This window comes from Clarias gariepinus, chromosome 11 (assembly GCF_024256425.1).
Source record: "Clarias gariepinus isolate MV-2021 ecotype Netherlands chromosome 11, CGAR_prim_01v2, whole genome shotgun sequence".
NCBI lineage: Eukaryota > Metazoa > Chordata > Actinopteri > Siluriformes > Clariidae > Clarias > Clarias gariepinus.
In genome coordinates this window covers 7,472,904-7,485,950 of record NC_071110.1, presented here as the reverse complement: position 1 = coordinate 7,485,950, position 13,047 = coordinate 7,472,904, and the positions used below count along the sequence as shown (strand labels likewise).

At 37.5% G+C, this 13,047-nt stretch overlaps 1 protein-coding gene across 1 annotated transcript; it reads left to right on the top strand.

Annotated features, from left to right (window-relative positions):
• Positions 1–5,609: 5,609 nt before the first annotated feature.
• LOC128533257 (putative gustatory receptor clone PTE01) lies at positions 5,610–6,632 on the top strand. The gene has a single exon (XM_053507510.1). It carries the CDS (start codon positions 5,634–5,636, stop codon positions 6,630–6,632), a length of 999 nt encoding a protein of 332 aa, XP_053363485.1. The 5' UTR covers positions 5,610–5,633.
• Positions 6,633–13,047: the final 6,415 nt, after the last annotated feature.

Genomic DNA, 13,047 nt, shown 5'->3' with positions numbered 1-13,047 from the left:
CCTTGATAAATTTATGCCACGTCTGCCAGGCAGCCAAGATTTCCAGACTTATGTATGAAAAGTGATCTCCATCTAGAAAAGAGACTTCACATCACTGACCAAGGTAAACTCTGGCTTTGAACAACATATAGCCCTAAAGTGTGCAGCTACCAAAAGTGTGCAGCGACCTAAAGTGTGCAGCTCACCCAAAGACTGACTACCATCTGCTCCGGGAAGCTCTCAACAAAGATTTCTGACCTTGAATCAGAACAATGATTCAACAAAGAAACTAGTCAAAAGTCTAAGCTAATCCAGCTCAAGCCCAAGCCACAAATGAGCTGAAGACATCACCAATGTCAAGACTTTTAAGAACTGATGAGAAGGATGATTAAAGAGTTGTTCCAAACTGAAAAGGGGGGAAGAACAGACCACTGACACAGATCAACTGTCGTATACCTTTCACCACAGTAACATACTTTGGTCCTTCTAGGAAGGTACATACAGATATTTTATTCACTTTTGTAAACAAACACCTAATCACCCTCCTCTGTCTGCACTGCTAGGCCCAACCTCTAGTAGAGAGGAGTTGCTCCACACATGCGACACTAGTTTAGTTTCCTCAACCTATTTGTGTCCTTGTGGCCCTTTCTCTTTGTGTTTGTCTATTTTTTCCCCCTGCGTTTTCTCTTTCTTTGATCAGGGAATTATCTTAACCAAGCTTGAGTACAGCTCCCAAAAATTAGGTTGACTCTTTCCACCCAAAGTGAAAGTAAATCGTTGTCAGCCAATCGAAACAACCCAATTTGGGATAAAGCCTAGCCAAAAGCACCCCATGTCGTTTTAAGTGTTCGTAACCAGACCATACGAGGTAACTAGGTTATGCACCATGATTCAGTTGGTTATGGAGGTGTTGTTTGTGTCTTGTGTGTGCCTGTTCTCTCTCTCTATGTTTCTACTTCCAGTGCCCGCTGATGTTCGCGAATGGAACTTCACCGAGCAAAAAGGGGGATATGTAGCGAATAACAGGGCTCCCATAGAGAGAACAGTCAATGGATCACATTCCTGAACACCCTCTTCCAGCATGCATGGCACCATCCTGATAACCTTATCTGGTTTGCTATCTTAAGGGGGACGTCTGTAAAACTAAGAAACTTCACAAGGCCAGATGCTTTGAAGTAGACCCCGAAACTGAGGGTGTAAATCGGCGATCCGGTAAACAAAGAAGACAGTTTTACAGCTCCACCCCAAGCTGGGGAGGAAGAGGCCTCATCACACCTGGACAGTCTCTTGACCTCTGGAAGACATGCCTTTCCATGAACAAAGGCATACGGCATGGACACTATTTTAAACATCTTTAAAGTGTGCCAGTAGGGCAAAACGTATTTACATATATTTACTCAGGTCCTTTTATTCCTGTGTACATGTTTAATTAATCTGCATAACGTTCAAGGTGTAATCAGCATTTACAAACCTTTTTATTAGATACAGGAAGGAATGAGTGGGTAAGATATGTAATGTTTGGTGTCAATCTCAAGCTGGCTTTATTTCAAGAATGTTGGTGAACATGGGTAATTGGTAGCATGAACAGAGCTCATGCAAAATTACTTTTTATAAAGTATTAAAAACTCCAACCTGATGGGTCACACGTGACAGCCGAAACACCTGGCTAATTTATGAATGGAAGGAGGAACCACGTGAGGTGTGGCTAAGCCCTGCAATCACATCCGATTGGAGGAATCACCTGTGGGACGGACTGACCCCCAAGGGACAAAAACCCTCAGGAAGTCTACAGGAAAAGAAGAAGAGAAGTTATCATCACAACTGCAACCTACAACATCTTCCAAGCAGCTCGGGCTTCGCCCTTGCGGGCGCTGCGCCGCCGCTGCTGGCGTCATCCGCTGCTGGCGTCATCCGCTCTTCAAGAACTCTCAACGAGACTTCGTGCCAGAACTCCAAAGTCCCGCAACGAAGGAAACCTCAGGAGAAGTTCCAGAGCGCAGCCATCGGTAACCAGGCAACCAACGCCTCACCGAAGGGCTTTCCTGACTGACGTCATCTCTACAACAGCACACCAACCAATCAGCAACGCCGTGATTCCCTTCGCTGGAGGCGAACCAACGGATGAGAACGAAACATAACGCAAGTAAACAAACAATGCTGCATACCTTGCTGAAGTTGGTGCTCGTTTCATAACTAAACCGTAAGATTGAACCCAAAACTCTGCTCTTGTGACTTTCGTTGATCTAGTAACCAGTACTAGAATAACTTCATTCATTTTCACTTGCCAAACTGTTTGTGTATGTGTGTGTGTGCGTGCGTTCAAGTAGTGTAGTTTCATGTATCGTAGATTAGTCAAATAAATTCTCGTTTCTTTATAAAGTACTGTTGTCTTGGTCATGTATTTTAAAGTCTAAACATTTGCCCAGATCGTGTTACCTTGCTCATAAATTGCTAAATACTAGATTTTGTGTTATAGCTGTTGGCCATGTGATAACCAGAACTAGTAAGATACACTAAATTGTGCTAAACGCTGGACGGGTAGACAATATAGTACGTTATAAATTTTGATTCAATTAATCAAATTAAACCGAATCGTTAAAGATTCGATACAACTCTGACCCAGAGCTAAAAATTACTTGTTAATGATGACGGATGCGTTGGCATTGTGTTCACATTAAAATGTCTATATTTATTGGTGGACAATGCAACTGTCATTCGTTGTCTTGATTATGTAAACCCTACGTATTAATGATGAAGAATGCCGGAAACTATTCATGGTCATTATTATGTTAAAACTCTACCTATACACAGTATTATGGTGGAGAATGCCGGCAGCTTTTCATTGTCATTATAACGTTAAAACGCTACACATGGTATTAGTTTTCATTGTTATGCTGATGACACACAAGTATACGTTTCAGCAAAACCAGATGAGAATAACCAGTTTACTAAAGTTGAGCAATGTGTACAGGACATAAAAGATTGAATGTTAATTAATTTTCTTCTGCTTAATCCTGATAAGACAAGTTCTAGTCATAGGACCACAAGCAGCTAGAAGTAAGCTTTCTGATCACACTGTGATTTTAAATGGCCTTTTTGTTCCATCAAGTGCAACAGTAAAAGACCTCAGTGTGATTATAGATTCCAGCCTTTCATTTGAAGCACATGTAGATAATATTAACAGGATAGCAGTCTTTCACCTCAGAAATATTGCCAAGATAAGAAATATATTGTCACCAAATGATGTAGAAAAACTAGCTTATGCATTAATCACGTCTAGGTTGAATTATTGTAATGGCTTACTCTCTGGTTGTTCAACAAGTTGCTTAAACAAGCTTCAATTAGTCCAGAATGCAGCAGTGAGAGTCCTCACTCGAACCAGAAGATACGAGCACATCACTCCTATCTTATCCACATTGCATCGGCTTCCTGTGAAATTTCGCATCGATTTTAAAAAACTGCTAGTGTCTTACAATCTGCCATGCCTACTTCGATCAAAGGATGCAGGCTGTTAGTCAGTACCGGGTATTATGAAAACTACAGCTGGGGGCAGAGCTTTTTCTTACAAAGCCCCAAAGTTATCGAATAGTCTTCCAATTAATGTGTTTGGGACTCAGAAACAGTCTCAGTGTTTAAGTCTAGGCTAAAAACCGATTTATTTAGCCAAGCATTTTTGTAAATAGATTAGCCTTAGGTAAAGGAGCAGATCTGGGGGACTCATGGACGTAAAGTATTAGGTGAACTGGTATGTTTGGATGCTGTCTTCCCCACTCTCATTGATCACTCAGGTTTGTTGATGGTGAGGTGATTGGTTGCTTTACATCTCAGGAAGCCCTCATGTCTGTGTTTCCTTCTGGCTCTCCCTTTTTAGTTATGCTGTCATAGTTAGTCTTGCCGGAGTCCCTGCTTGCACTCTGCACTAAATATACATTTACCTTTGTTAGGTTTTAAATGAAGATGAAGTATGTCCGAGCTAAGTTTTAAGCTAAGAGAAGAAGAGTTTTAGCTTGTTGTGTCCGCCGCATAGTTTACACTTAATACACTTACCGGTCCGGGCCCGATCGACCGGGAGAGACAAACACACACACACGCAGGCATGATGTCTGAAGATCTCTCTTTATTCTCAGCAAAGAGAGCACATTTAAACGTTGCTACGTCCCGAACATCAAAAGAACCATCATTAACATGTCAGTCATAGAGGAACCCGGAGACAGACAGGTAAGAGGAGATACATTTACATTCTCCTGATTAAACAAAAGGATTCTAGCAGACAGGAGCCATTTGGATGTCTCCTCGTCTGGATACAGGATATAGAAGGTGTTACCACAGAAGGCATGAGGAAGCACAGTGGGGGTCTGATCCCAGAGCACAGGAATCTTCTTATTAGATTACATTGTCTTACTACATTATAAAACCTTACAACCTTATACATTGTTCGACTGTGACCATACCTAATTGCCATCTCTCCATCTCTTCTGCTCTCTCCTCTCTCTCTCTCTCCCTCTCTCCTTGTTCCTCTACCTATCTCTCTGTCGAGCTATACATGTCGCTTCTGAGCTGCCAGTGATCCAGACCTCCTCTGCCCTCTGGACCTGTTTAACTCATCCTAGAGTCCTGCTTCTGGTTGGAGATCTCATCACATGGATGCCCCAACTACCCCGTCTGCTCCCCCATTCAGCCACACAAACATCACACTCCCCCTTCCTCGACAGTCTTCACAACTGCTTCCCTCTCACACCTCCCAGTGACTAACAATAGAAAGTCACACTGTCCATTTGCCACAATAAACTTCACAGCTCTATCACCACCACTCCCATACATCTCTTTAACCTTGTCCAGCAATGGTGTGTCCTCTACTCCCCAAATGCAATTAGACTTTACAATAACTCTGCTCTGTGTCAAGACAGGGATCTCCTTCTCTGACAGCACAATAAATAGACTCATGAACATTTTGTTTTCAACGTACTATGGTCACATCTTTCAATCAAACTGCATCCTCTTTTTTATTAGTATTTGCTGGTTATATACTGTACTTGCTGGTTTATTCTCTCCATTACACGTCTTGGTGCACCTTTTGTACACTTTTGTTCCCACCTGTATATACAATCATCATGCATGTGTACTGTACATAGATGCAGTGTTTTATATTTATATTATTGGATAGCATTATCTACCTCTTTACTGCAAATTTAAGGTGCATTAAACAATTGCAGTAGGGAAAAATATTATGCAAAATTTTACCCTACTGCTACATGTTTATTAAAGTTTCAAAATAGGTCTGTAAATAATATATATACAATGCCTGATTATGTAAAGATTGTGGTTTTAAACTTCTGGCTGGTAACCAATGTTTAGCAATCATGCAATATGAATAAACAAAACAAGGGTGCTTTTCAAAACCCTCTAAGGGTTTAATGAGATGTACATGGGACTGATTACGTCAAACAATGATTCAAGCCTCAAAAGTAAGGTTTAAAAAGTCCTAACCATGACTGGTCTTTATAACTTTGGACAGCTTTGTAAGAACCAAAATTTAAAGAAGGTAGGATTTAAGTGCATTGGATTCAATCATAATTCATAAAAGATTATGAATTTTGTATAGTTGAAAGTCCTGTGTAAAAGTTATTGCAAACAATTATGTTCTTTTCTGTCAGATGACTAACTATACCGAAATATTGTACAAAAACAGCACAGCCAACATTCCTGAATTTGTGCTTAAAGGATTCACAGGAATTCCTGCAGAGTATTATGGATTGGTAGGAACGTTTTTCTTATTCATTTATCTAATGCTGGCATGTGGAAACATTTTCATCCTTGTATTTGTGGCTTGTGAAAAAAGTCTTCAAAATCCAACGTACATAATCATTTGTAACCTTGCAATATCAGATCTTGGATTTGGAACTACAACTCTGCCCAGAATTATTGCTAACTACTGGATGTCAGAGAAGATCATTGCATTCAATGGTTGTTTCACACAAATGTTTTTTGTCCATTTGTTTGGGTCATGCACCTCATTTCTTTTGGCACTCATGGCCCTTGATCGATTTGTTGCTATATGTAACCCACTGAGATACCCAGTTCTGATTAAAAACTGCAATATAGTGATTTTTTGTTCAGTGCTTTGGGTAGGAAACCTTGTCCGGCTTGGTCTAATCACAGCATACGCTCTCAGTGTGTCTTACTGTGGCCCAAATATTATACATCACTGCTACTGTGACTATAGCTCAATAACTAGTCTAGCATGTGCAGACATAACAGCCATAAAAGCCACTAGTACTTCCATTGCTTTGACAGTACTGTGGGGTCCTTTATTTTATATTATATTTTCTTATGTAGCCATTATTAATTCAGTCATGAAAATATCGAATAAAGAAGGACGATACAAAACCTTTTTAACATGTACTCCACAGCTGTTTATCATCTGCCTATACTATCTACCCAGAAGTTTTATGTATATTGCATCAGCTGTTGGATACAATTTTGAAACAAACCTCCGCATTGCAATGATAATGATGTACAGTCTTTTCCCTGCCTTGATCAATCCGTTCATATACTGCTTTAGGACCAAGGAAATTAAGGACACATTAATGAAGAAGATTAAGCAAAGGCAAGTGATGGTAAAAAAAAGAATAATAATAATTTTACCTAATTAAGTACATCTTCTTCTGACTTTTTTTTTTATAATTGGTCAATGAGGTCTAACATAAACCTGTAATTTCTTATTTATTTTTGGCTAATTAAATACACTATAAAATATATAGTAAATGTTATTAGTTTGTGTTAGGCCTAGGGTTAATCAGTCAGAAATATTGTTAATCAATTAAATCATGTTTTGTAATTAATGGAAATTTAATAGACCTATTTTATGTAAGATAAAATCAAATAGCCAAATGAAAAAAGATAATGCTCACATGAAATATGTTGGAGCAATGGTGTAACTAATTCAGTACTTAAATGATTGTTGCAATGTTTTTCTATATTTGAAACTGTAGCTTAAGGTACAGCCATGTAGTTAGAGGCAAATTTAGATTTTTATTTACATACAAGTAAAACAAACGCTAAAAGGGCTACAACTAGGAGTCTTAGCATGCACTATGGATATAAAACACTGACTATGGAAGTGATGTGAGCAACACAGAAAAAGCAGGCAACATAAAACAAAAGATAAATATAAAACATCCAAAATCTGATTTTCAATAGAACACTAGTTTCAATCTATAATAAACAATCCAGGTATCTGAGTCACCGTCCTCTTGAAAATGGTGTTCTGACATGCACTTCAACCAAATGACAGTATGGTCTGTATAGAGTGCAGAAGTTCAGGTCCTTTGGCAAATACTGTTTGTCATTAAACTTGCCACTTTTCCTCCTCTTTCTACTTTCGTGAAGCTGTGGAAATGGTTATTATGCTTCAAGATGTATAAAACATGTCTTTCATCGCCCTGGAGAATTGTAATTAGTTCACATTTAATGCCACATGTTTACTTGATTGTGCAGCACTTTGAGCTGTTATGTGTGTTCCGTGATCTACAAATAAAACATATTTATTGTATTATTATTATTATTATTATTATAAAATTAAATTGTAAAGACATGCATTGGTTTCAGTAAATAGTTTTAACATTTATGTAAAGGTTATGACCATTACTTTACACAAATGTATAGATGCAATACGTTTAAATATTTTGGAACATATATCTGTTTAGCATTTCAAATGTTTATTCTCATATGTTAACTCTGTTATTGCCATGATAGCACAGAGGCATTACAATTACCATTGTTTACTTAAGTATTGTTAAATCCTGTGTATTTATGCTTCTATTATTTCTTGTTCTTTGTGTTTTGCTTTTGTTGTGCCCTTGCATTGTTTTGCAAAGTAAACCTAGCTCATGTTTATAATGTGATATCGGTTAGGTTGAGTAATTCATTTGCACTTATATAAATGTTTTTTGTCCATTTGTTTGGGCCATGCACCTCATTTCTTTTGGCACTCATGGCTCTCAATTGATTTGTTGCTATATGTAACCCATTAAAATACCCAGTTATGATTAAGAACTCCAATATAGTGATTCTTTTTTCAGTGCTTTGGGTCTAAAAGGTACAAGTTACCCATATATTTCGTATTTAATTGCATGGGTAAGTTTATTAGCTGCACAAGACAAAGAGAGTCATGGGTGTATTTGCTGATAACTATCAATGATAATAACCAGTTATTAAAACCAGCTTTGATTTGGAGCAGGTTTAAAGGTGGTCAGTGAAAGAAGTGGTCACAACAAGCCAGGTGTGGCACAATAAACAGACACATTCACTTGCTCAGTTGCTCAGTGTGTATCCAAATACATACAGTGGTGTGAAAAACTATTTGCCCCCTTCCTGATTTCTTATTCTTTTGCATGTTTGTCACAGAAAATGTTTCTGATCATCAAACACATTTAACTAATAGTCAAAGATAACACAAGTAAACACAAAATGCAGTTTTTAAATGATGGTTTTTATTATTTAGGGAGAAAAAAAATCCAAACCTACATGGCCCTGTGTGAAAAAGTAATTGCCCCCTGAACCTAATAACTGGTTGGGCCACTCTTAGCAGCAATAACAGCAATCAAGCGTTTGCGATAACTTGCAACGAGTCTTTTACAGCGCTCAGGAGGAATTTTGGCCCACTCATCTTTGCAGAATTGTTGTAATTCAGCTTTATTTGAGGGTTTTCTAGCATGAACCGCCACTCCAAAGTCTTCATTTTGTTTTTCTTCAGCCATTCAGAGGTGGATTTGCTGGTGTGTTTTGGGTCATTGTCCTGCTGCAGCACCCAAGATCGCTTCAGCTTGAGTTGACGAACAGATGGCCGGACATTCTCCTTCAGGATTTTTTGGTAGACAGTAGAATTCATGGTTCCATCTATCACAGCAAGCCTCCCGGGTCCTGGAACAGCAAAACAACCCCAGACCATCACACTACCACCACCATATTTTACTGTTGGTATGATGTTCTTTTTCTGAAATGCTGTGTTACTTTTACGCCAGATGTAACGGGACACGCACCTTCCAAAAAGTTCAACTTTTGTCTCGTCGGTCCACAAGGTATTTTCCCAAAAGTCTTGGCAATCATTGAGATGTTTTTTTAGCAAAATTGAGACGAGCCTTAATGTTCTTTTTGCTTAAAAGTGGTTTGCGCCTTGGAAATCTGCCATGCAGGCCGTTTTTGCCCAGTCTCTTTCTTATGGTGGAGTCGTGAACACTGACCTTAATTGAGGCAAGTGAGGCCTGCAGTTCTTTAGATGTTGTCCTGGGGTCTTTTGTGGCCTCTCGGATGAGTTGTCTCTGCGCTCTTGGGGTAATTTTGGTCGGCCAGCCACTCCTGGGAAGGTTCACCACTGTTCCATGTTTTTGCCATTTGTGGATAATGGCTCTCACTGTGGTTCGCTGGAGTCCCAAAGCTTTAGAAATGGCTTTATAACCTTTACCAGACTGATAGAGCTCAATTACTTTTGTTCTTATTTTTTCCTGAATTTCTTTGGATCTTGGCATGATGTCTAGCTTTTGAGGTGCTTTTGGTCTACTTCTCTGTGTCAGGTAGCTCCTATTTAAGTGATTTCTTGATTGAAACAGGTGTGGCAGTAATCAGGCCTGGGGGTGACTACAGAAATTGAACTCAGGTGTGATAAACCACAGTTAAGTTATTTTTTAACAAGGGGGGCAATCACTTTTTCACACAGGGCCATGTAGATTTGGAGTTTTTTTTCTCCCTTAATAACGTAATCATTCATTTAAAAACATTTTGTGTTCAATTATGTTATCTTTGACTAATAGTTAACGGTTTTTGATGAGCAGAAACATTTAAGTGTGACAAACATGCAAAAGAATAAGAAATCAGGAAGGGGGCAAATAGTTTTTCATACCACTGTATGTACTCCTCAATTAAAACCAAAGCATACATTAATGTAACATGGAAGTAAGAGACAAAAATATAAGTTGGATTGTCAATAACAGTGTTTAAGCTCACAGAACTGCTATCCCGGTGCCCTGTTATACACGATCAAGTCCAAACTTATTAAGCACTAAATGATCATTGTTTTAAGACTTTCAAAGAAAAATTTCTCAGCAGGGAACAACATTGCTTAAAAATTCCTTAACTTAAAATGAGTACAAGTCCTTGTGTCCAGTGATTTCCCAAGTAATTTAATTACATTTTTCACTGCTTTTACCCTGGTCCAGTCCTTGCTAAAATGCTTTAGATCCTTGATTCCTGTGGTGGTCCAAGTGGCTCCCTTTCCAAAGAGCAGGAAAGTGTAGCAGAAAAGTGACTTTTTGGTAACACTTTCATTTAGCCATGTTTTTTTTTTTTTTAAACCAGTCTAAACTGAAGGAGCAGTATTTGGGTTTTCTCGGCTGATTATGTTAAAATGCTCTGGGTGGTTTGGTCCAAAACGTTTAATTTCAAGGTGCTAAATTTAACTTTAACAAATTGTCCACTTGATTCATAACAGTTGGTTAATAAAGGCAAATAAAAACATTTTAATAAACATTATATATATTTTTTTACGTACTTTGTTCTAGGACATTATATTGAAATAGAAAAGCCACAGTCTATTTTCACTATTGAGCTTATTAGGTGTTTAAAGATACATTGGCTCCGGTGCCTGGATTAGGTTGAATATTGCCTGACAAGAAATACAAAAGATGAGTGCTACCTCGCTGGCACATCAGTCAGGTTGCTATCACCAATGGACACCATATAGGGAGACAGCATCCTACTTGCCTGTGACCAAAAGCATCACAGATCTTGCAGCATGGAAGGAGGGTATCCTCCTGATTTAAAACCGATCTAAGTTGCTTATAAGCAACTGGATCTTCTCCAGAGGTTGACCAGCTGACTTAGGAGTGGTAACAAGAGAAGATATCCACATTTTGAACATTATTTTATAGCCAAACAAAGCTGCAGGGAATTTAAAGACTGAATTAATTAATCTGAACCAACTGTCACGACAGATGTATTGCGGGGATACTGTAGGTGCAGAAATGAAGACTTTTACTTTTACTATTTTTAAAGAAAATATAAAACATATACAAGATCAAAATAACAAGCCATGATGATGATGAAAAACAGCAGGTAACATCAGATTTAAAAACAATATGAAAAACAGTACCAAAACAGATGCAAGTCAAATTAAACACCAACCCTAGGCCTATTTATTTTATACTTCATGAGCTAACGAGCCACAGATGACCCCTCTAGGGATCGTTCCTGACTAAATAATTTTCAAAAAGATTTATTAATGATATGTCTGTCACATGAGAGTTAGTCAATGCATGGTAATAAACTATCCTTCAATGTTTTAATAAAGCATTGGACAGTTCTTAATCCAATTTTTGTAATCTCTTTAGTTGTTTCCTTTGGTTGATGCAGGGCAATAATTTTATCCTTCTGAAACAAAATAATATCTTTGCCACAACCACAGGATATGTTTTCTGACATGGGTGTTAAAAAAATAAGGAGCAACTTACTGCATCATTTAGAATTAAATAACTTGTTTCCAGCTAAAGTGGAAGGCTCTTAGGTATTTGCTTAGTTAAATCCAGGTAGTGATTTATTTATTTATTTATTTATTGCTGGATATTGTATAAGACTGGGTTATAATTAAACTATCTTTACCCAATTTAAATGAATCATCCCTTTACTGAATTTTTGAATAACTTGGTTTATCATGAAAGTTTATTCTCTTAATTTTGTGGCTTCCTGCATAAGCGTTGCAATTTTGCCAATTTTACCAGTTCCACGTTAAATTTCTATATCTAAAATTTTAAAAAATAATTACCAGACAAATTAATAAGAAAAAATATAATTTGTATATTTTGGTAAGTGTGATCAAACTGGAATTTTGTGTACTGCACTATAAACTCAAATCTTGGGTTTCTACTGTTGACTCAGTTATAGTAAGGAATGGTTGCTATCAGCTTGCACCAGACATTTCAGTGGCAAAATTGACCCAACACCCCATTTATGGTTGTTTTAGTATAATAAACAACATAGCCAAAACTAGACCCTGAAAGCATATTTGAAAAGGATGCATTTTAAAACATGATTCTGTAGACTAATTGCCGTGTAAATGCCTAAACCATGGTGTGAATTACAGTGGAGGTAAAGTGAGGTACAGTTCCCTTAAAAGCCTTCTCTGAGACATTTTTGTGTTATAGCTTATATTTTATTTTCTGTGAGTTCTTGAAATAAAAAATTAGTATAAATATGTCAAAGTAGTGTGTTTATTTACTCAATACATTCCATTTTCTGGACAACTCTTGACACATTTGGTGTGTCTGCAATTCATAGCTCACAGTTTTGTACACAATTGTAATAAACTGCACTAAATACACATGAATTTATAAATACATATTTTATGTACTGTATATAAAAATACACTTTTCTAATTGCAACATAAGCTGTGATTTAAAAGTAGAAAAGCAGGCAAAGGTAAGCAGATGGTGAAACAATTAGTCTTAAATAAATTCTTGTATAATATTGATCTTACATGGGAATTAGTGGCGGGGGTTTAATTCCCATACAATGTCCTAACACAGCTAATAGATTGCAGGCTTTCTGAATAAACATTGCAGGTGCGATTTTGGATAAGCGGTTAAAGATGGATGGATGGAAAGTGTGTGGATCAGATGGTCTGATGCGTTAATACTCCTTTTGTTTTATTACAGATAAAAGATCAAAGATAAAGAAAAACTTATCAAAGATATATATTACTGATGTAATAAAATGCTCAAATGTAGTCCTCTTAAAATCTAAATTCAGATTTTTTTAGACTGTGGGATAGTCAAGTCTTGGGAACATAGAAAATATATAATACCCATTTGTGGGTGATTTGCCCAAATACTTAAGGAAAATTTCTAATAAAGATTACAGTCACTGGGCACTGGTGATATTGCTATATGTTTTGTGTCATATTAGCACCACCATGTGGTCAACTCTGGAACTTCAGTGTTGTGTATTTCCCGCTGATAATAAGTCCTTAAAAGAAAAAAAAACCAACCTTTTGTTGCTACATGAACTGCAAGATATATA